Here is a 24,939-nt window from a genome sequence, read left to right as displayed (position 1 = left end):
ATTTGGCCTACGCGTCAGACCCGACCCGGGCAAAGCACAAGATGACAGTCGGATGGCCAACGTGCCCTCACCAAGCTCCGGCGTACTGAACTACCCCTTCTTTCTCGGCTACACGTCCAGTGTCATGAACCACCTTACAAAAAGTCTGAGAAAAAAATGCAGGTCTTACTCCTTTTTAAACGTCTACATTGTCCACGTCCTCAAGAATGGATCTAATTAAAACGATGCACTCGTCATCATCGACGAAGCATTGCCAACGTTTCTGGGAGAAGGCTGGAGATGTAGGACCACATGACTTATTGGGGATGGGATGGGATGGGAGTCGTATAGGATTTCACTTCTCCTATTGGTCCGAGGGCTGACTGTTGACACGCAGACAAAGGAACCTCCTGCCATATAAATAGGACTGATTGGTCTGTATTATTCTAGCATCACGGCAGCAGGTTTCCAAGCTTGGAGTTACTCTAGTCACCACAACTGTATGCCTGCTTGAAGTAGTTAAACAGGGCACTGCAGCACAAGGAGTCTGCATGTCTGCTTAGACATGCTCAGCTTTGTGGATAACCGGATTCTGTTGCTGCTTGCAGTAACTTCATTTCTAGCATCATGCCAATGTAAGTTTGATTTGTTTTTGTCTTTTACCGAGGATTTTTGTCCTGTTTTAAGAGTTCAGGAGGACCTTACAGCGCTTATGCTTGGCTTTTATATGGAACTTACTTGGAAATAACCAGAGGACCACTAAAAGTTATTTTGAGGGTTTCCCTCTGGCTGTATAAAACCGAACGGATCCTGGTCATTTCGGTGGATTCTTCATTATTTTTCCGTGGATACAATTGATTAGTCAGAGAAACGCACTGATGAGAACGTTATAACAGGCTTGAAAGAATCGTTTAAAGTTGTTAATGTAGTGTCTTTGAATATATTTTAGAACAATGGAACTGCGAACATCTAGACTACAATTGGAATGTATGTTTAAACTCCTAGGATGAAAAGTTTGGGGCGTTGTACATACTGTTCAGAGTCCAGGGAATGAACTTTTATTATAGGGAATTGAAACGTCGCCCCCTGGTGGTCAATTTAACAGTATCCCCTTTGGCATCAACCCTCCTAGATATATTTTCTATAGAAATACATATAGATCTTTACAAAAGTATAGATTTTCGATCCCAAAATTATTTTGACATATTCTTGAGTAACTTAGTGCAAGCTATGACCTATTTGCTAGGCCTTGTGAAAGAGATGGCCTGGTGTAGAGAGGTTTAGAGCTATTTCATTTAAATATAGTTAATATTAGTATTATAAGAATTAAGAGCATTATTTTCAAGTAAAACAAATTACATTTCCGTTGTATATACAAGTAATATAAGTTAAAACATTTTTTCCCGTGATGATATTCTTTTAAGTGTCCAACTGCGTTATCTAGTGGCCACGTAAGGACATTACAACGCAGTATTTTAGAGGAGGTGCGATGCCAATCCATCAGCAGAGCAGGACCAAATGTAGAGGAACTGGTTGCATCATAATGAGGACACCACTGAGGCCTAAACAGGAAACGCCTAGGTCATAACAAGCAACATAAGATGATAGTTCTTCAGAACCATTGACAATGTAATTTAGACCAAAATGTAGTAATTTAGACTCCTCAAAATCAAGTTGCTATACATCAGGGCTGCCCAACCCTCTTCCTGGAGATCTACTGCCCTGTAGGTTTTCAGTCCAATCATCTTCCTTGAGATCTACTGTCCTGTAGGTTTTCAGTCCAATCATCTTCCTTGAGATCTACTATCCTGTAGGTTTTCAGTCCAACCCTCTTCCTGGAGATCTACTGTCCTGTGGGTTTTCAGTCCAACCCTAATTTAGCATCTCTGATTCAGCTAGTTAAGGTCTTGTTGAGCACCTAATTAGTAGAATGTGTTAAATTAGGGTTGTACTGAAAACCCACAGAACGGTAGATCTCCAGGAAGTGTTGGACTGAACCCACAGGACGGTATATCTCCAGGAAGATGGTTGGGCAGCCCTGCTATACAGAGGAGATAATAGGCAATGATGCAATACAAAAGCATAGGATAGCATACGATAGGATATCATTTACTTAGGTATACTATAGTGAATGCTGATCACTTAATTTATAGCAAGCAGTACATTCATATACAGTACCTAATTACACAAGGTTTACTTCTGGTCTTCTCTCCATCACAAGTTGATTTCCTTAGGGGATGTGGATACACAGGCCTTTGAAGCTTGTAAACACTTCTCACTGGCTGGCAAGTGTCTAAATGACACTGACATTTCCAGTCAGTGAGAAGTTGTCAACAATGCATTAAATATAATTCAGTCCTATTTGAATATTTTTATTTTCCCTAAAGATGGATGCTGTTGAATTTTACTAACTACTTCAGGCCTATAAATGACCCAATGTTGTTGTTGACAAAACTCGATTGAATATTGTAGAAGCTTGGCCGCATTTCTGTGGACAGCTTTGATACCTTTCACCTTTTATATGGTTCTGGTTGTTTTTGTCAGATTGCCGTTTAGAAGCTTATCTTTCTAATCTTTGTGTATATTCTGGAAACAAATAACAACAGTTATTTTGCTATCTACAAAGGAGAATAAGGCATTTTGCATTAGACAAATGCGTCAAAAGAAGAGAGAATTTAGATTGCTCCAGAAACTATTTTACTATGTTTGTTATCATGTTCTAACTGAGTATGTCCTTTCCCCTCCTCCTCCTCCTCCTCCTCGTTGATACATCACAGCGGTTAGTACATGTGCATGATATTATCTATCAAAACAGCTTTTAGAAGAGATTTTACCTTTTTGCATCTTCTCTGTTGGTTCCAAATTCCAGCTAATACTCGGTGAAAGTGGCCTCTGTCGACAATATGAGCGATCTCAACTATAGCAGAGTATTTCACTTTGATTCTAGGCTGCCTCTGAAGAGGGTTATTTTTTCTTCATTTGCTGCCAATGAATAGGTGAGGCTCCTATTGGTCAGGGGTGGTGTCAGTGACAGTTAAAACTGCCAGTGCTGGTGCTGGTTTACCCATGGGGCCGCTGGGCACAACGGGCCTTTTAATAGGATCAGGAAGAAGTTTGAAAGCTAAAAATGGCAGATACATTCCAGGCCCATATTCAGTAAGTCTCTGAGAAGTGCTGATCTAGAATCAGTTTAGCACTTTAGATAATAATTAATACAATTACGTGAAAGGTAAGACCTGATCCTAGATAAGCACTCCTACTATGAGAAGCTTTTTTTAACACGGGCCCTGGATTTGGTCTGTATTATATCAGATTTGTTTTTACAGTATAAAGGAAGTATTGCTTGTTTAAAATGGTCTGTTATAGTTGAGATTGCTACAAATTGCTCACCTGGATATTGTTTCTGAGCTCTATATTTTCATTCTGAGGCTTAAACGGGGCAGTGTTTCTATGTGAATTGATTATGATTGATTGATTGGCCTATACACCTGCATAGCCTACTGCCATGCAACATCAATCTGGATTTGGCATTCGATCACTGACCCAGCTCCATAGTGCACCTTTAAACATCTCTCTGCAATAGTGCTTAATATGATATTATATCTTTATGTGCTGTTATCTGTTTGATATAGTTATCTGCACAAGCATGTGACTTATAATATACACTAATGCATGCAATACTGTGTTATGACACTGGCAACTAATATGCTTTGTTGGAAAAAAAGAGAGACGAGAAAAGTGAGGTACGGTTGATATAGCTTACACTTTGAATGACATAAGAAATGTAGGAAAGACTCAATAAATAAATCTTACATTTATTTATCATATTTTCTATTTAGGGGGGACTCAAGGTGAGAACATGTTCTTATGTGTCATTTATTAGTATAGAAAAGTGTGGCATATCTAAACTTTGAGGCTCAGGATTACTCAAAGGTCAAAGGTCAAGTGAGAGGACAAGCATGTGTTGACATGCTTGTCATCAAACTGTAAGGTCAAGTTTGTTTATGTACACATTATGACACATAGACTGCTATCTTCTAACGCTTGAAATCAATTAAAGGAAAAATCCACTCCAAAAATACATAAATATATATTTGTTTCATTAATCCACTGTTGATACGGTCCCAAAATGTTTTACATGTCAGCAGTCAAGTTTTCAAGATATTGGGCTTTCAAAAAGCAAAGTGTCACTGGCCACATCATCATAATGATCAACATTGGATTAATGAAAAAAATACCAATAGATAGTTTGAGTGGATTTTTCCTTTAACATTGATGCAATCTATTTGAGATGAGGGTCTGACCAGCTTTGCTAGAAGTACTGGTATCCTTTTAAAATTTTTATTTGAGTGGTTTGTCTTGTATGTTTGTCTGATTAAGATATTTTCCCACCACAGGGCCCAACGGGAGAGAAAGGACCTCGAGGTGACAGGGTAAGCAAAGAGAACCCAGCTGTCCCCTTTGGTGTTTAGATGTTGTATGTTAGGTGTCTGCAAGTTACTATGCTTGTTTAAATGTACATTTCTGAGAGGGCCACATGACATATACTTTGACCCCGTTGTGGCCACACCCCTTGATCACATGGCACAGAGGCCTACATCCTCGATGTTGACAATTATTATTATTATTGGCTGTATTTTTACCCAGATATATTATAAACATATAAGCAATAACATATGATTTTAAAATGGCTATAAATCAATTATACATCATTTTGTAAATTGTAGTCATTTTGTAATAATTTAGCTTATCTAATAATGGAGAATGTTTTCCCATTTTTCTATAGTGTACAATACAGCACTTCCAGCATGTTGCAGGACTGGGCAACATCACAACAGAAAACAAAAATAGAAAGTCATCATAAAAAACAGCAGAGGATGAGGGACATTTCCAGCAGAATTACAGCATGAATATGTATAGAATGTAAAGTATTTTAGCTGAAACATTTTTTTAAATAATAAGTTGTTTCTATCTCTCTCTCTCAGGGTCCCCAAGGCCGTAATGGAAGAGATGGTAAAGATGGACTCCCCGGCGTTGCCGGGCCCCCTGGTCCCCCTGGACTTGGAGGAGTAAGTTCAGCTATATTATTATGTCCCTCATTTTCTCACTCTAAAAACAAGCATGTTTTAGTCACACATGAAATGTTTTAGTCACACATGAAATGTCTGACAGTTCTGTAACAAATGTTTTCACTGGCTGGCAATTTTTTTCCCCCGAAAATGGAGGACATTTGTAACTCTAAACGTGACCAGTAGAACTCCTCTGTTTAGGTTTGTTACCGGGGCATGGCACTTGGTTCCTCTTTCAAATCAGCCATGGTAAAAGTGTTCAGAGTGTCCCTTGAATACTTACCTAGTACTCTCTAGGGATGAGTTCAATTGGGTGGTATTGACCCCATGACCTCATATACCCTTATGACTTTATACCCTGTTGACCTATGAACCTTTGACTCCATGATGACCCCCTGACACTGTAAATCATAAACATGGCTTACACACACAAAGTGATTGGAGGTTCCAATGACCTTTTATTCTGAGAATTACGTTTTAGACTAAAATCTAGTTTTAGACTCATTTTCAATACTGGGAAAGTTTGTCAATATTGTTCAGTATGGTTCATCATGGTTGACTCTAAGAACTACTACTCTGATGTCTCAGGACCCTCTGGGATTAACCAATGGAATTATGACTACTATACCATTATCTTTTGTCAAACATGGCTTTTATTAATTGTTCATTTCTGTGATAATAATGTGTGTCCCTGTTTTGTTTTGCCAGAACTTTGCTGCTCAGTTTGATGGAGGAAAAGGCAGCGACCCCGGACCTGGACCCATGGTGAGGCCCCCACAAGAGAGAGAGAGACCCTGAATTAACCCCAAATTAAACCCTCACCCCTAACCAGTTGGCACACCCTGTAGGCCCTAACTACTTGGCACTAGCACTGGCACTGGCACTGTCCCTGCTTAGCCCTTAGGCCATTATTCCCTTGTCACTAGTCCTTGCCTAGCCCCTGACCCCTAGGCATTTGTATGGATCTGATAAGATGGATGTAAGCAAGCAATGTTGTGAAAATTCCACCTGGCCTTTTGGAGGACAAGGTAGAGTTGTAACCGTGAAGCTGATAGCCTTTCATAATCTTATCAGTGCCTATGAAGTAGGCTTTCTTCTGGGATTCAGCCAGAAACTGCATTGTAGATCCTGAGCTGTTACAAAACTGATCATAACCTCTTCATCGTCCAGTATATGACACCAAACCCTGGACATAATAGGTGCACTGCAGTTATTTCTTCATCTATTTCTTCATCTGTTCCTGTTACCAATTCGGTAACCATGAATAATGTATTACCATTTTATTCTCTTTAAATCTTATCCCTCTTCTTCCCAAATCATTTAAGATTTAAATTTGGATAAGATGTCACACATTTCACACAGCCTTTCTCTGCTATTTTAAGCGTTTTTGTTATTATTTTTGCTATTTTAAACGTTTTTGTTTGACATTTTTCCAATTTCATTCCCCCTGCAGTGACTCATATCCGAATTGGACGTCCATTTTGATTGAACAGTATTAAGATCATGTACAGTAACTTTACTTTGATCTGATTTCAATGTGCTTTGTCTTTCTCTCCTCAGGGTTTGATGGGATCTAGAGGGCCCAACGGACCTCCCGGATCCCCTGTAAGTAGTTCTCAAATGACACAAGGTGGTTTATTTTTCTCATATAAACTCAACATGAAGGCCAAGAGGTTTTCCTGACTCAGTGACCTGGCCAGGAAAAATGTACAGGCCCTAGTACAGCCCCTAACTAGGACTCCTACTATAGCCCCTAACTAGGACCCTACTATAGCCCCTAACTAGGACCCCTACTATAGCCCCTAACTAGGGCCCTACTATAGCCCCTAACTATGACCCTACTATAGCCCCTAACTAGGACCCTACTATAGCCCCTAACTAGGACCCCTACTATAGCCCCTAACTAGGACCCCCTACTATAGCCACTAACTAGGACCCTACTATAACCACTAATTAGGACCCCTACTATAGCCACTAACTAGGACCCTTACTATAGCCACTAACTAGGACCCTTACTATAGCCACTAACTAGGACCCTTACTATAGCCACTAACTAGGACCCCTAACTAGGACCCTACTATAGTCACTAATTAGTACCCTACTATAGACCCTAGCTAGGACCCCTACTATAGCCCCTAACTAGGACCCCTAACTAGGACCCCTACTATAGCCCCTAACTAGGACCCCTAACTAGGACCCCTACTATAGCTCCTAACTAGGACCCCTAACTAGGACCCCTACTATAGCCCCTAACTAGGACCCCTACTATAGCCCCCAACTAGGACCCCTACTATAGCTCCTTACTAGGACCCCTACTATAGCTCCTAACTAGGACCCCTAACTAGGACCCCTACTATAGCCCCTAACTAGGACCCCTACTATAGCCCCCAACTAGGACCCCTACTATAGCCCCTAAATAGGACCCCCTACTATAGCCCCTAACTAGGACCCCTAACTAGGACCCTACTATAGCCCCTAACTAGGACCCCTAACTAGGACCCTACTATAGCCACTAATTAGTACCCTACTATAGACCCTAGCTAGGACCCCTACTATAGCCCCTAACTAGGACCCCTAACTAGGACCCCTACTATAGCCCCTAACTAGGACCCCTACTATAGCCCCTAACTAGGACCCCTACTATAGCCCCTAACTAGGACCCCTAACTAGGACCCTACTATAGCCCCTAACTAGGACCCCTACTATAGCCCCTAACTAGGACCCCTAACTAGGACCCCTACTATAGCCCCTAAATAGGACCCCTAACTAGGACCCCTACTATAGCCCCCAACTAGGACCCCTACTATAGCCCCTAAATAGGACCCCCTACTATAGCCCCTAACTAGGACCCCTAACTAGGACCCTACTATAGCCCCTAACTAGGACCCCTAACTAGGACCCTACTATAGCCACTAATTAGTACCCTACTATAGACCCTAGCTAGGACCCCTACTATAGCCCCTAACTAGGACCCCTAACTAGGACCCCTACTATAGCCCCTAACTAGGACCCCTACTATAGCCCCTAACTAGGACCCCTACTATAGCCCCTAACTAGGACCCCTAACTAGGACCCTACTATAGCCCCTAACTAGGACCCCTACTATAGCCCCTAACTAGGACCCCTAACTAGGACCCCTACTATAGCCCCTAAATAGGACCCCTAACTAGGACCCTACTATAGCCCCTAACTAGGGATCAGATCACATGTTCAGGATGGAATAAGTCCTGGTTCTACTCATCACACCAAACTGATCACATAGTAATAAAACAATGTCTAATTTGGATAAATCGACTCACTGTTGTGTCATTTTCCCATCAACAGGGACCCCAAGGATTCACAGGACACGCTGGAGAGCCTGGAGAGCCCGGACAGACTGTAAGATAACTCTCTCATGGAAACTGTAACCCACTGTAACATTCTCTCTATAACAGGTTGATCAGAGCTCAGCATGTAACTCTATACATATCCCCGTACTCTCTCTCCTCTACCCCTTATCCCACATCTTCAACACTGTCTCATGTAGTATAGTTATAGTCCAACACATCCCCACCCAGTGATACCCCATAGTCAATTTGGACTAAACAGATATTAATTTCTCATACCTGTGCGTTAACCATTTAAACTCTACAGACACAGATGAAGCCATCTACACTACTACACAGAAAGGCAACCTAGAGCACTGAACACATAATTTGACTATGACCTTAACCCTGACCTCTGACATCTCTCTCATCCAAGGGCTCCATTGGTGCTCGTGGACCTTCTGGATCCGCTGGCAAGCCCGGTGAGGATGTAAGTAAAACGTTAAAATTCTTGGTGTTATTTTGGTCTAACTGTTGGTTTAATAACTATCTACCTGTGGCACTACTTGCCTACTGGGGCAATTAGCGAATGTGGAAAATGCTACAGACACATGCTATCATGATAGTGGACCTACAGTATACACATCTAATGCAGCTTGTCTGTTCAATTCTAGGGTAACAACGGCAGACCTGGAAAGCCTGGTGACAGAGGTGGCCCTGGAACTCAGGTAAGGGCAATGTCCAGAGCTGACAGACTTTAACAAAATATACATTGACACTAAATATACATGAATCTATAAAGTGTTATCACATAAAACCTCTTCTTTCCCTCCTCTGTAGGGTGCTCGTGGATTCCCCGGAACTCCTGGACTTCCTGGAATGAAGGGACACAGAGTGAGTATTTACATAAACACCTGCCTGGCCCTGCCTCTCCTAACGACCTCCCAACAACCCTGTTATACAGTATCCCCGGTTACAGATAGAGATTACTTGTATAGAGCAGACATGATTCTCCATTTCACATGTCTGTTCTACGTAATACATTTGTATCTGGATGTTCTGTAATGTTGCACCCCACTGAACCCGGTCACACACTTCCCTTGTAGTGCTCATCACAAATGACACCCTATTCCCTATTCCCCCCCACTGTGGCTCTGGTGAGATGCAGATATAGTCTATAGAAAAGACTAGTAATGATGGGAAATTAGGAGTTTTGTCCCATGAGAAGCTGAGCGAAAATGCATCCTACATCAAACAGAATACAATTAGCAGAGATCTCTAGATTAAACTCAAATTAATATTCCCTCACCAGATAATCAATATGAGAATCAATATGATCTGAACGATAAGTGGGTCTGGGAGATTATTTGTTTCCTGTTCTTAATTGATTTTAGACTATAATAATTGTGTATTGTCTCAGGATGCTAACCTGTTCTCTTTGTGCTCCAGGGTTACAATGGTCTGGATGGACGCAAGGGAGAGTCTGGTTCAGGAGGTGCTAAGGTAATGTTGCAGCCACAGTACATCCTCCTCAATCACAACCTAATTCCTTTATCCCTGTCAAATCCCACAGATGGCACAGGAGGTGTAACAGACATTTAGCTTTCATCTTTGTAGGCCACAGATTAGGCCTATTCCTGGACTAAAAAAACACTTTCAATGGAGAGATCCATTGTGCAAGCTTTTGACTTGACGTATAGGATTAACCTGGGTCCGGAAACCTACCCTGTAACACCTAAAAGTAAAGTGAATTTCACATACAGTAGCACATTTTAGTGCACCTTTAGTCACAATCCCGCTACATTGATAGCAGTTACTCAAATATCAGTGTTTGTTTTACCACTTGTTCACCATAGTACCTACATAAATCTCTGAGAATTACATTTCTATTACAACCGTGTTTACCAATCTAGATATATCCAGTGTTCACACCGTTCGTAACCTATGACCTCCTGTCATCTGAATACGTGTTCTCCTGCTTCTCCCATAGGGTGAGACAGGTGCCCATGGAGCTAACGGAAACCCCGGACCAGCTGTAAGTTCACACATTGTCACCCTTCTCTTTTTCATCATATTGTTCCCAAGAGGAAAATGTCAAAATGAGCATGTTGTCAGGTGCTAGCCCGAGCCATATGTATCACTAATAGAACATGTCACCTGCATAGCCGAGCCTGAATGTACCTCACATTGATTCTTTACCATTTGTCACGTGCAAAATCCATTGCGTTCACATGGCTGATTGCAAAGGAAACAATGGAGATGAGTACTTGCTGTATCCTCTTCACTGTCTACTGATCACCAATCACTATGTATTATCCTCGTTGGGAAATCAAATGTACAACCAGTAATATATCATATACTATACTCACTATATACACGCACTTAAAAATAAATACACACTTGTACTCAACCATACTCTCTCTCTGCCTCTCTTCCCCACCTCAGGGTTCTCGTGGTCTGAATGGTGAGAGAGGCCGTGCCGGCCCTGCTGGCCCCGCTGGTGCCCGTGGTGCTGATGGAAGCACCGGACCCGCCGGCCCTGCTGTGAGTGCTACTTCTCCTTTGACCCCATAACCTCTGACCCCTTAACCATATGGATAACCTAGGAGTGACCCCTCTGTAGAAGTTACTGTATCTGCCTAGTTAAATAAAAAAGATTACAAAAATCTTTAGGCCCAGATCTGATCTAGGACCAGCTTATCCCTCTCGTAATCCTAACCTAAATCATTACAGGTGGAAATGCTAAAACTGAAGTTAGATCGTCCGCTTCTAGGGGTAGCTTCATCTTACAACACTTTCTGTAACCCTTGACCTCTATTTCACTGTCATCTCTCTATTTCCTGTTTCCCAGGGTCCTCTTGGAGCAGCTGGCCCCCCTGGTTTCCCTGGAGCCCCTGGCCCCAAGGTGAGGGATGTCATCATGGTCATCTCCAAAGCATTTCTTCATGATCACAATCCTTAGTATATCATGGACATTATTAGTGTGGACACCAGAGAAGATTCCCAGTTCTGGGAACCGTAGAACCACATCTAAAGAGCTTTCTCAACACCCATCATGATTCTCTAATTGGTTATCACTATCCGATAATCTGATTGATTTACTGTCTAAACTAAAGAGACCAATCATGTTGACCAAACTAATGATTCCATACATAGTATTCCTATGGGGATTTCTATACCATAAAACATCTATATAACATCATAAAACATTTTATTACCCATTTGAATGGATTGTGTGACTGTCAAAATGTTACTGTAACAGGGAGAGATCGGAGGTGCTGGAGCCAATGGCCCATCCGGACCTCAGGGAGGCAGAGGAGAGCCCGGTACTAATGGAGCCGTTGGCCCCGTCGGTCCCGTTGTAAGTATACACTACCAACAAACTACAACATTATCAGTGTGAAATATGTCATATTGAAGGCTTTCTTGATGTTCTTGTTACCTGGTCCTGAAATACATACTGTAACTCTCTCCATTGGTCATATATATTTTCTATCATGTTGGTTGGTTTCTTGGCATCTCTACACACTTGTCTGTATAACACTCTCTCTTTCCTTTTCCTCTCCTTGTAGGGTAACCCTGGTAACAATGGTATCAACGGCGCCAAGGGAGCTGCTGTAAGTATTCTGGCCATAGTTGCATTGTGGTTAGACTAGATTGACAGTCCAAAGGTAATTTAGGGTGAGACAAAGGTCAAGATGTAGAATCTTGTTCACTTGAGCCTTGGACTCATGTAGGCATGATATGAGTTATGATTGAAGCACAGCAGTTGACTTATCAGCAAATAGCACACTCAAATAGCACACTCAAATAGCACACTCAAATAGCACACTCAAATAGCACACTCAAATAGCATCAACAACGAATCACTTTAGCTTTAGAATTCATGAAGGACAAAAATGAATTCAGTTGTTCCCACATTACATGGAAGTGATATTAGCCATAAGTAACTGTTCTAGTGACACCATTGGATATTGGGTGATTAGGTACTGTGATTAGATCATGTGATTATATAATGTGATTGGGTACGATTATGGTAATGTGATTAGGTGATGTTATGGTAATGTGATTAGGTGATGGTATGGTACTGGGATTAGGTAATGTGATTAGATCATGTGGTTATATAATGTGATTGGGTACGATTATGGTAATGTGATTAGGTAATGTGATTAGGTAATGTGATTAGGTAATGTTATGATCATGTTTATGCAGTAGGTACCACAGCTGTCTTCTTACTCACCACTCTTCCATCCTGTGTGTGTGTGTTCTAGGGTCTCCCCGGTGTTGCTGGAGCCCCTGGTTTCCCCGGCCCAAGAGGAGGTCCCGGCCCCCAGGGCCCTCAGGGATCCACTGGAGCTAGAGGCCTTGGTGTGAGTACCGCTGGCCCTAAAAAGCAGTTCAACAACACTTTACTAACACAATCTGTATGAATATTGAGGTATTGATCATGTATCTGTGTCTCTTTGACTGCAGGGTGACCCTGGACCCTCTGGACAAAAAGGAGATTCTGGTGCTAAGGGAGAGCCTGTGAGTATCCATACGACTGCTGTTATGCAGTATAGGTATGCTCTAGCATTATGTCAGTACATGGTGTGTGTTTGTGGCAGTCTCTAATGTCTCTGCTTTCTCCTTCAGGGTCACTCTGGTGTCCAGGGTGCCGCTGGTCCCGCTGGTGAGGAGGGCAAGAGAGGCTCAACTGGCGAGGTTGGTGCCACTGGGCCCGCTGGTCTGCGTGGAGCTAGAGTGAGTATATCATACCAGACCCAGTGTGGGGGTACAGTCTTGGTGTATTGCTATACGGTGCAGGTGAGTGGTTATGGTTGACTCATGTCTGTTTGTGTCTCATAGGGAGGTGCTGGAACTCGTGGTCTGCCTGGTCTGGAGGGAAGAGGTGGTCCCATTGTAAGTCTCCCAAAATATTCTGTTTAATAAATATTATTAACCATGATGAAAGTTGTTCAAATGCAGGAAGAAAATAGTGAATTTTACCTTGTAATATAGTGACTGTTCTGTACTCATGGGTTCCTCTTCCTCCTCCCCTCTCTGCCAGGGTATGCCCGGAGCTCGTGGAGCCACCGGCCCTGGTGGTATCCGTGGAGCCCCTGGTGATGCCGGTCGTGCTGGCGAGTCTGGTCTGACTGGAGCCAGAGTAAGTGTCACACACACCTGTCAATCATGTTTCAATAAGATGTGTAATGGATTCTCTGTCTAATCTCTGAACCAAATATAGCATGTGATCTCTATCTGTGATGCTAAATGACTAACAAGTAATGTCTGTTAATAGGGCCTGCCCGGAAACTCTGGACAGGGTGGACCCCCAGGCAAGGAAGGCCCATCTGTAAGTAATTAAACATCTCCAATATTCATCCTTTCAAATACTGTATATCCTAAAATATTAGAATACAATGAATTTGCTGGTCATAATAATGGATTGGTTCTAAGCACTGACGTGGTATTGGTGGTATGGTTACAGTAACCCACCCCATCCACCAACGATGTTAAAACCCACCTAGTGGTGGTGTGCCATATCTGATCCCCGTTGGTTGGTGTCCTATTCTAGGGTGCTGCTGGTCTGGACGGACGCACTGGTCCCCCCGGCCCAACTGGACCCAGAGGCCAGCCCGGTAACATTGGATTCCCCGGCCCCAAGGGACCTGGAGTAAGTAGAACCAGGAAGTAAAACCAGGAAGTTGATCTACTAGCGTGAGATTGGACTGTGAGAGAGACAACTGGGTTGTTGATGCACTTCGATATGGGCAAAATAGGATCAAATTAATAAACAGGAAGTGATATGGATCGCAGAATAGGATCAAAAGAATAAACAGGAAGTAAAATTGAAGAACAGAATTTGGACAGAAAATGCTCGTATATTCTGTCAACCAACATGAAACGATGATCATCTGACGTTTCCATGGTCTCTTCTTCATTCTCGCCCTCCAGGGTGAGGCTGGCAAAGGTGGTGATAAGGGACCAACTGGTGCAACTGGTCTGAGAGTAAGTACCCCCGCATCAGACAACATTCATTACATTATCAACTCTCTACTGGTCTGAGAGTAAGTACCCCCGCATCAGACAACATTCACTACATTATCAACTCTCTACTGGTCTGAGAGTAAGTACCCTCGCATCAGACAACATTCATTACATTATCAACTCTCTACTGGTCTGAGAGTAAGTACCCCCGCATCAGACAACATTCACTACATTATCAACTCTCTACTGGTCTGAGAGTAAGTACCCCCGCATCAGACAACATTCACTACATTATCAACTATCTACTGTTAAAGGCATTCATTTACTACTATGGTAGCCATCTCTCAAATTACTTACTCTACATCTATAGTCATTTATTACAAAAGAGTTGTGTTTCCGCAATGAACTTTGACTGAACTACCATGTATCATAGATCATTCACCTGCTGCCAGTGTCAGTGTTTCACCTAGCTCTCCCTGTCTCTACTTAGGGCGGCCCAGGTGCTGATGGTAACAATGGAGCCCCCGGCCCAGCTGGAGTCGTTGTAAGTAGTCTACACTATTTCCTCTAAATACACAGTAAGAACGAGAATCTAATCTTACAGTGAATTGCATTTGATTTGATTGAACTTGATTCTCTCCTCTTCTACAGGGTAACGCTGGTGAGAAGGGAGAGCAGGGACCCTCTGGTGCACCAGGTTTCCAGGGTCTGCCCGGCCCCGCTGGACCTGCTGGAGAGGCTGGCAAACCTGGCAACCAAGTGAGCAACTCAACCTAGAACCTGTGATCTGTAACACAAACCCACTGTACATCCACAAACACATAAACACTTCCACAAACCTACATCCACAAAGCCGTAACAAAGTTCAAACAAATACATTTACCCTGTAACACAAACTTAACAGCAAATTTTAGTTTATAGAAATGTTACCTCCTTTTTCCTCCGTCTCAGTATATTCTCTTTATTCGAATAGTATTCTCACTATGTAATATCTTGCACTAACAAAGCATTCATCTCTCAACAGGGTATGCACGGAGACCAGGGACTCCCTGGACCCGCTGGCGTCAAGGTATGTCCACTCATGAATACCTCTCACAGACCATTATCTATGATCTTCTGACAGCTGGTCAACCGTACACCTGTTGCCATGCACATGATCCTGTTCACTCATTTACATCTTTATATACATCTCACACCCACACACCTGTAGTGTATACATACTGTGATGTGCCCATGGCAGATGCTGACAGCCACCCTCTCTCTCTGTCTGTTCCTAGGGAGAGCGTGGAAACTCTGGTCCTGCTGGCTCTGCTGGATCTCAGGGTGCCATCGGTGCTCGTGGACCTGCTGGAACTCCAGGCCCCGATGGTGGCAAGGTGATCCCAGCTCTATGAAGGGCTTAGAACCATATTACTGTTGTAAACAATGCCCAGAGTTTATCCTGGTCATGTTGTGTGGTCTGCAATATCTTCTGGCCCTACAATAGATCTGGTAGTACCAATGTATGGTTTTGATGAAGACGCAACCCGATTCTGTATGAGAAATACACCACTGTTCTTTTAAGCACTGTAGTCAGATGAAGCTCCTAACCACTCATGGTCTTGCTCCATGAGATGGATAGCTGATAGGTGGAACCATTCTTCACCAATGTCTGTGTTTCAGGGAGAGCCTGGTTCTGTCGGCATTGCTGGCGGCCCTGGACACCAAGGACCCGGTGGCATGCCCGGTGAACGCGGTGCCGGTGGTACTCCTGGACCCAAGGGTGAGAAGGTAAGTCCCCCAGAATATGCCGCAAGTAAACATATTAAAAAAAGTAACATTTCACAAGATAAAAGTTGAATAAGAGCTGTAATTGATGTCAATGATCATTTCTGATTGGAAATGCAGCGCTTCATAGTTATTTTACAATACAAACTTGAATTTGACATTCTTAGCCTTAATGCAGCATCTTCTCTGATAGACCTTGACTAAAAACAATAAAATAGAATGGTTATTTTAAACGAGTGACTAACGTGTTTTCCCATCTTTCGAATCTAGGGTGAGGGTGGACACAGAGGACTTGAGGGTAACATGGGAAGAGATGGAGCCCGTGTAAGTTCCTCTCTCATCTCATTAGGTCAATTTCACAGTGAAAACAACATCCAATACATTGTTATTGTGTCTCTATTGTGTTTTAGTCTGACTTTGTGCCTTGTGTCTCTTTCTAGGGTCCCGCCGGACCAAGTGGACCCCCTGGACCTTCCGGTGCTAATGGTGAAAAGGTAAACAGCCTGAATATCGTCTCCCTTAGTCCTCAACACATTAAAGGACAGCAAAGGATGAATGAAACACATTGGTTCAGATGATGAGAAATGTTGTGGGGCTCACTTAGGGAAGATTTGTCAACGATTATGCACATCCAAGATGGAGTACCGTTCACTCACCTACAGAGCAGGAATAGCAAGGCTTCTTCAAGACTCTTTGGCTCTTCACAATTGATCAAGATATGGAATGGACTATATTGCTGAGTATGGTCATTCTGAATATTTGGACAACAACAAAGGCCTCTAGTCCAGACCAGAGAGAAGAACTAGTTGCGCCCCATCTGCCACGGTCCGTGCAACCCGGGATCCTTGGAGTGTCCCTACCCCATTGAAGTGGAAATTATATACAGCTGAAATTTGAAATGGTTAAGGTAAGGGTTCGGTAATGGTTAAGTTAGGAGTTTGGGTTAGAGTTTAGGGTATGGATGACCCAAGGATTCCAGATAGCACTGACCCACCTGCCACAGCTTCTGAATCTAGAACCTCAACGTTGCCATTTGCAGGACAGTTTTCAGTAGCACACTGCCAAGGTCCAAACAGCTGATGTCATCTTCAAATGATGGAAACCTATGTCACGGTCAGGAGGGTGCACCATAGCGCCAATATATTGTTTTACGATTTGCATCAGAAAACAAAACATAACATTTTTGATTGGACAAGTACCTCCCTGTTTCAATTTCTGATTGAAAAAGTACCTCCCTGTTTCAAAAACGTTTTCCTCTGTGCTGTGCCTACTGGACATGCCCCTGGAAGACACAACACTGCCTGGACACCGGCTCTATTATACACCACCACACTTCAAATTCCTCTGCCAGGATATGGCAACTCATTGTTTTGCCTGTTTTGGAAACAAATGGTAGTTTATACGCTTCAACTTGAATACTGGACATCCTGTGGAACTCGAAAGGCTAGGGTTCATTGATCAAAGTTATGCAGACCATGAAGAAATGTTCTACATCTGAGCTTCCAAGCTGATTCTTTTCAGATTTTTGGGTTGATTCAGCCTTTACATTCTCCATCTTTGCTCTCTTTCAGGGTGAGTCTGGCTCCTTCGGCCCTGCCGGACCTGCTGGTCTCCGTGGACCCAGTGTAAGTACCTACAACTACTTATATAACACATTATCACACTTCAAAGGAATTAAGGACTAACATGATCTACTATTCAGAATGTCTTCCCAAAAACACCAGTCAACCCTATCATGTTCCTGCTCTGTTTTAGGGAGAGCGTGGAGAGGGTGGACCTGCCGGACCTCCTGGCTTTGCCGGACCCCCTGTAAGTACTGCTTCAGTTGATACCCTGAAACCACACATAAACATGTCCCATGTATGCATCAGAAAATAGTGATTTTCTTTAACATGGAGACGTATACCCTCAAACATGTGTTCAATTTTATGTACGTGCGCCAACACACACACACACACACTACCTTGTGTTGCTGCGGCCCTTGTTCTGTTCTGACCCGTGTCTTTGTGTTCCATGCAGGGTTCTGATGGTCAGTCTGGACCTAGAGGAGAGAAAGGACCCGCTGGTGGGAAGGGAGATGTCGGCCCCGCCGGCCCTGCTGGACCTGCTGGCCAATCTGGACCTTCTGTAAGTCTCACTCAGAAATGCTATCTTCAACGGGAATCAACTATATCCATTCACACAGACATGTACTGTAAATCCTCACTGGGAATTATATAATTTACTGACTTTTCTTGTCTTCTTGTCTAGGGTGCTAGTGGACCCGCTGGCCCCCCTGGTGGTCGTGGTGATGCTGGACCTTCTGTAAGTACTGTCACTGATATCACACACACACGATACCACAGGTGGCTGCTGAGGGGAGGACGGCTCATAATAATGTCTGGAATGGAGTCAATGGAATGAACCATATGGAAACCATTTGTTTTATGTGTTTCATACCATTCCAATGACTTCGTTCCTGCCATTACTATGAGCTCATCCTCCCCAATTAAGGTGCCACTAGCCACCTGTGAATGACACCCCATCTCTCTGTGACCCAGTGATCTTGGCTGCTTTCTACCTTTGACCTCTGTTCTTTCTCTTCAGGGTCTGACTGGTTTCCCTGGTGCTGCCGGTAGAGTTGGAGGCCCCGGTCCCGCTGTAAGTACACACACACACACACACACACACACCTCTCACTTTTTTCCCCTCAACAACCACTTATCCCGTCCTCTTCCCTACACACAGGGTATTTCTGGGCCCCCTGGCTCCGCCGGTCCCGCTGGTAAGGATGGCCCTCGTGGTCTCCGTGGTGATTCTGGTCCCGGGGGACCTCAGGGAGAGCATGGACAAATTGGACCCTCTGGTATCGCTGGAGACAAGGGACCCACTGGAGAGAGCGGTCCTCCCGTAAGTCTTCATAGCTCCCATTGAGGCTTCTTCTCAAGAATGGATGAGATTGATGTCATGCCTTTCACTAGCCTGGTCCCAGATCTGTTTGTTCTGTTTTGCAATAGGACCATAGGAGTTGGCAAAACAGCACAGAACAGATCTGGGACCAGGCTAGCTTTTCATTTGGTCTCAAGGCATTTTACATTGTTTGGGCAGCGTAACAAAACACCCCCATTCACCACTAATGGTGATAGGGGGAGGTGATAGTGTTTCTTTCTCTGCTTTTCTCCACTCTCACCTCCTGATCTCCTGTCCCTGTTCAGGGTGCTCCTGGTACCGCTGGACCCCAAGGTGTGCTCGGACCCTCTGGCTTCGTTGGTCTGCCTGGTTCCCGTGGTGACAAGGGTCTTCCTGGTGGTCCTGGTGCTGTGGTGAGAACATCAAACCTTCTGTTATTTCAAAACATTATTCAAACTGCCTTAGCAGACACATCCGACTGCAGAACATAAAAAAGCTCTGAAATGTGCTATTTGGCATATAATATTGGAATGATCCAAAATGGGCTAAATCACACTTCTTGAAAATGACAGGCTATTCCAGACTAGTGCAGCCCATGCAACCATATCAGTCTGCGTTGCAATCCATTGATGAGTTATGGATACAGTACATTGACTGTTACTATGGTATGTGTTTGTACTGTGTTGATCCTGTGATACTGTGTGCCATTCAGGGTGAGCCTGGTAGACTTGGACCCGCTGGTGCCTCTGGACCCCGTGGTCCCGCTGGTAACATTGGCATGCCCGGTATGACTGGTACTCAGGGAGAGGCTGGACGTGAGGTAAGGATTGATTGATTCATTCATTCATTGATTTGTTAAACAAGTACTTAGAGCCTGTAAGTAAACATATGGCTCAAAATCGAAATTACAGTTCACGTGCAGTTCCCATGGCAGCGCAATTAACATGCTATTTTGTCACCCCACAGGGTAGCACTGGCAACGATGGACCTCCCGGCCGTCCCGGAACTGCTGGCTTCAAGGTACACTCCTCTCTCATGTGTGGTATAGGGTGAAGTTGCCCCTAGACGCTGATTTGGGGGTCAGTTTTGCATTTTCCCCACTAATGGTTAAGGTTAGGATTGGGAGAGGGGAAGCTGATTCCATTTTACATCACAGGAACATGAAACATTCATATGAACGGACCTTCATATCAGTTGAAACAATGTCTTGAACTTTCAACTTTGAACCTTGAACTTTGCCCCTTGCAGGGTGACCGTGGTGAGCCTGGTTCTCCTGGAGCCCTTGGAAGCTCTGGTCAACCCGGACCTAACGGACCCTCCGGCGCCGTCGGCAGACCTGGAAACCGTGGAGAGTCTGTAAGTTCATATTCACATAAAACAAACATAACTTCTCCACTACACAAAGGAACTGTTATCGTGGTTCCATCTCTTAATCTTCTTCTATTCCTCTCTAGGGCCCAACTGGAAATGGTGGTCCCGTCGGTGCTGCTGGTGCCCGTGGTGCCCCCGTGAGTACCTTATCCAACCTCATCTTGACTCGGACAGCTGAGTTAAGACTTGTCTAATCATTTTAACTATCATAATACATCGCTGTAGCCTAATTGTGCCTATACTGTAGGTCGATATGAAATAACGCATGTCTGTTATGGTTCTGTCTCCTTGTGTTGTAGGGCCCCGCTGGTCCCCGTGGAGAGAAGGGTGGGGCTGGAGAGAAAGGAGACAGAGGCATGAAGGGTCTGCGTGGACATGGTGGTCTCCAGGGAATGCCCGGACCAAACGTAAGTCATGATGACTGCTCTGACCCTCCTGTCTATCCATCCATCCATCCAACATAATATAATCTCATATCCTGAAATAGCCCATATCCCCAAGTTTGTATCACCTCCATTTCATTTTATTTCCACGTCACGTAAAAATCGAAATATTTTACTGTATGACAATGTTCTTATTCTGTAGCTACCCCTGAGGTCTACTATCTTACCATATCCCGCCCCTGCAGTATTCTGTAGCAACCCCTAAGGTCTCTAATCTAACCATATATCTCCCCTCCAGGGACCATCTGGTGAGACTGGCTCTGCTGGTATCACTGGACCTGCTGGACCCAGAGTAAGTAACCTGTGCTATCCACATCAAACTCCCTCCATTGTATCTTCCTCCAACTAGACAGATAAAAGGCATGTATTGACAACTGTCCTTGTCATCTCCCTCTGCTTGTTTCTAGGGCCCTGCCGGACCCCATGGTCCCCCTGGTAAGGATGGTAGAGCTGGAGGTCATGGTGCTATCGGACCTGTTGGACACCGTGGTTCCCCTGGACATCTCGGACCTGCTGTGAGTATATCTAGTATCTAGTCAGCCAGTCAGTCAGATAAAAGCCACAGTATGGCTGACAAAGAGGGATGATCTAATAAGCTCTGTGTGAAGGCAGATACTAGCTGTTCACATCCAAACACATAATGTATCTAGGCTAACATGTAATTAGCTTAAACATAACTTCACAAATACAAGTTACACTTGTAGTGACCTTTGACCAAGGTTGAGGTTGTTAACTCTCTTCTCTCGCCCACAGGGTCCCCCCGGCTCTCCTGGTCTTCCCGGACCCGCAGGTCCCGCTGGTGGTGGATACGATCAGTCTGGTGGATACGATGAGTACAGAGCCGACCAGCCCTCTCTCAGGGCCAAGGACTACGAGGTGGACGCCACCATCAAGTCCCTAAACTCCCAGATCGAGAACTTGCTCACCCCCGAGGGTTCCAAGAAGAACCCCGCCCGTACCTGCAGAGACATCAAACTCAGCCACCCTGAATGGAGCAGTGGTGAGTTGGTACCACAGACACAGCTCTGTCTATCTCTTTATTGATTGGTTGACTCACTGAGGTGCCTTAGAACCATCAAACTCTTTTAACCAATAAAATATCTACATCCTTTGAGTCTCAACAACTTTCCACCTCTTTATCTATCACTCTACATTTCACTACCAATACTGTCCTTGAGCGATCAAACTCATAAAATATACAGTATCATGTCGAACCTGAAACTTAAACAACACCTAAACAAAGTAAAACCCCAGTGAAGCATTAATAATAGTGTTATTAGTATTATCAGTGCTAATCGATGTGTCTCGTTCTTGTCCTCCCCTGCAGGTTTCTACTGGATCGACCCCAACCAGGGCTGCATCGCTGACGCCATCAAGGCCCACTGCGACTTCTCCACCGGACACACCTGCATCCACCCTCACCCAGAGAGCATCGCCCGCAAGAACTGGTACAGGAGCTCTGAGAACAAGAAGCACGTCTGGTTCGGAGAGACCATTAACGGTGGTACTGAGGTGAGCAGACTGAACCTGTACTGATTCTAATGACGAGCGGACAGTTTGAACATCAGGAAGACACATTGATTTGATTGGCACACCAGTCTGATTTGAGGCATGTTTTACTAGTATAGTATTGAACCATATGTTTGGCTTACATTAATATCCACTACCCTTAACATGATTGTATTGGTTCCATTTTAGGGAGAGCATCAGACATCTATCTATACGCTTCTTCATCCAGGTTTTTTTTCTAAATGCTTGAGACTATATCTTGACACTGATCCTGTCTTAATTCCTCCTATGTTGTTTCACAGTTTGCGTACAATGACGAGACCCTGAGCCCCCAGAGCATGGCCACTCAGCTGGCCTTCATGCGTCTCCTGGCCAACCAGGCCACCCAGAACATCACGTACCACTGCAAGAACAGCGTAGCGTACATGGACGGCGAGAACGGCAACCTGAAGAAGGCCGTGCTCCTGCAGGGCTCCAACGACGTGGAGCTGAGTGCCGAGGGCAACAGTCGCTTCACTTTCAACGTTCTGGAGGATGGCTGCACTGTAAGTCCCCTTTCTATTTGCACCGCAATGTCTAGATAATAGCCTTGTTTGTTCTCTCTGTGCTCACTCACACAAATAGATGCAGTGCATGGTGGAAGGGTTAACTCAGGCTCAGGGTAGTTTTCTGTAACTTATTGGTTAGTGAAAGAATTTGGGAACCTGACTATTTAAAGTATCATGGGCTACTGTAGGGTATTATTGTAAGTGAAGCATTTGTATGTTTTCACGATTTGATATAATGAGTGGGTGCACTATTCTGATACATGGTTTCTCCTTTTGTCCTACCTCTGCAGAGACACACTGGCCAGTGGAGCAAGACAGTCATTGAATACAGAACAAATAAACCATCTCGCCTGCCCATCCTCGACATTGCACCTTTGGACATTGGTGGAGCTGATCAAGAGTTTGGTTTGGACATTGGCCCAGTCTGTTTCAAATAAATGGACTTATGATAAATTAAAAAAAGAGAGAAAGAAAAAAAGAATCTCTGCCCTTCTTTCTGTGTTGTTTTTATACTGAATGCTGATTTTCCACTGCGCATCCACTTGCTTAAACTGGGCTCTATCGGAGAGGACCAATGGACTGAACAGAGCGTTGTGCAATGCAAATTAATACAGCAGCCCAAAGAGACGCGGGAAAACACCATGTTGTGGGACATGTCATCATTTTGTAAAAAATAAAAGAAGTGTAATAAAAACGCTGAACGTATGCATCACTTTGTGGTCTTTGTATATCTTCCAATGAGGAGGTTTAAAACCACAAAAATATTACAAAAAAAGGTTGAAGCTACCTCATGCCTGTTTTTTTTTTGAAAAAAATATTGAGAACCTGTCTGATCCACAACCTAGAAGTTAAGAGTTCTACGGCTTCAAGCTCCGTCCTGTATCAAAGGTGCTGAATTACTTGAAGCAGAGACCTATGGTGCTAAACATCCAGCTGTGTAGGAGCAGAAAACCACTCTCATTTTTACTGTGTTTCTTTGTATTGACTGAGTCTTGCACAGGTCCCCCCCCTGATTAACCCCATTTTAAGCAGGTGGAATTTCCTAAGTCTGGTCTGATGTTTGTCTGGTTTTGACCGTTTAAAAAAAAAACGTTTTTTTGTTCATTTTTGTCTCGAAGTTTTGATTTGTTTTTGTTCAGCCATTTTTCTCCTTCAATTCCCCCTTCAATGCAGTGTTCATGCTGACAGCACATTATTTCATCCATTTTTAATGGATTTTAGGCGGCCTCTCTCTCTCAAAAGAAAAAAACCACAAAGTTTATTGTACCTATTTTGTATATGTGAGATGTTTAAATCGATTGTGAAAAGTTCTGAAATAAAGCATGTCCAATGTTCCCAAACACCATTCAATGACTAAAGTGCTTTCATGTTTTATAATGATAATATCATTAAATGATGTTGGCGTTGAATGATTGATTTTTTTTGTGTTTTTGGTTAGAGTACTTAACTTTTCATTTCACATGTCATTTTCAACCAAGAGGAGAATACAAAGACCCTGCCAGCATTCAAGTAACTTATTTAATCATCATAACTATGTTTTATAAGTCATTGTCAACCAAAGACCTATACTTTTTACAATAGTCTAGGAATCAAATAGGCCTAAAAGTACATGAATACAAATGCCTGTTTACAATTGTTTGTTAAATTATTATTATTTTGTGCTTGTAAACACATTTTTCAATGCATCCACTGCCTCTGACAATAGTAATTTCTAATATTTCATCTTGCATAATCAAAGTAACATTTTGTATTCAAATAGAATTGTGATATTTGGGTCACAAAGGCTTCTAGAAAAAGTATGCAGCAGTGTTGCATGTACACTACACAAGATAATCTACCTGTTTACATTCCTCCCACTGTGGACTTCTAGGTAACCTCATCCCCGCAGGCTCGAATTGCTGGAGCACAGACGGAGATCGAGCCGGCTGGTGCACGAGTTTAATTTACGCAATGTTGATTTAGCGCCGCTCAGTGGTTAATGAGTTAAGAACAGATCCGGTAGACGTTGCCTAAAATCAGTTCACCATATACCCAAGAAGACGAGGGACAGAACAGGGTAAATCTTTGGCTCTGTTCGAATACTAAA

The 24,939-nt window shown here is 43.6% G+C and overlaps 1 protein-coding gene across 1 annotated transcript; it reads left to right on the top strand.

The window, feature by feature from the left end:
• Positions 1 to 415: 415 nt before the first annotated feature.
• col1a2 (collagen, type I, alpha 2) lies at positions 416 to 24,262 on the top strand. The gene is made up of 49 exons (XM_036953412.1): positions 416 to 614; positions 2,757 to 2,758; positions 4,377 to 4,412; positions 4,965 to 5,048; positions 5,757 to 5,813; positions 6,609 to 6,653; positions 8,373 to 8,426; positions 8,790 to 8,843; positions 9,028 to 9,081; positions 9,194 to 9,247; positions 9,803 to 9,856; positions 10,344 to 10,388; positions 10,799 to 10,897; positions 11,205 to 11,258; positions 11,616 to 11,714; positions 11,926 to 11,970; positions 12,625 to 12,723; positions 12,827 to 12,880; positions 12,989 to 13,096; positions 13,202 to 13,255; positions 13,404 to 13,502; positions 13,638 to 13,691; positions 13,914 to 14,012; positions 14,294 to 14,347; positions 14,817 to 14,870; positions 14,978 to 15,085; positions 15,351 to 15,395; positions 15,604 to 15,702; positions 15,989 to 16,096; positions 16,364 to 16,417; positions 16,534 to 16,587; positions 17,665 to 17,718; positions 17,849 to 17,902; positions 18,113 to 18,220; positions 18,344 to 18,397; positions 18,680 to 18,733; positions 18,821 to 18,982; positions 19,288 to 19,395; positions 19,695 to 19,802; positions 19,949 to 20,002; positions 20,231 to 20,338; positions 20,437 to 20,490; positions 20,653 to 20,760; positions 21,035 to 21,088; positions 21,204 to 21,311; positions 21,550 to 21,796; positions 22,124 to 22,308; positions 22,608 to 22,850; positions 23,144 to 24,262. The coding sequence occupies exons 1-49, from the start codon at positions 545 to 547 to the stop codon at positions 23,288 to 23,290; spliced, it is 4,059 nt and encodes a 1,352-aa protein (XP_036809307.1). The 5' UTR covers positions 416 to 544; the 3' UTR covers positions 23,291 to 24,262.
• Positions 24,263 to 24,939: the final 677 nt, after the last annotated feature.

Source organism: Oncorhynchus mykiss, chromosome 18 (assembly GCF_013265735.2).
Source record: "Oncorhynchus mykiss isolate Arlee chromosome 18, USDA_OmykA_1.1, whole genome shotgun sequence".
Classification (NCBI taxonomy): domain Eukaryota; kingdom Metazoa; phylum Chordata; class Actinopteri; order Salmoniformes; family Salmonidae; genus Oncorhynchus; species Oncorhynchus mykiss.
This window is presented reverse-complemented; position numbering and strand designations above follow the sequence as displayed.

Bases quoted from the DNA above. Each gene is read 5' to 3' on its own strand.
- col1a2 (XM_036953412.1), top strand. From the start codon at position 545: ATGCTCAGCTTTGTGGATAACCGGATTCTGTTGCTGCTTGCAGTAACT. The intron at 14,013-14,293 runs GTAAGTAGAACC...CTCGCCCTCCAG, and splicing joins CCGGCCCCAAGGGACCTGGA to GGTGAGGCTGGCAAAGGTGG. The intron at 22,851-23,143 runs GTAAGTCCCCTT...CTACCTCTGCAG, and splicing joins TTCTGGAGGATGGCTGCACT to AGACACACTGGCCAGTGGAG.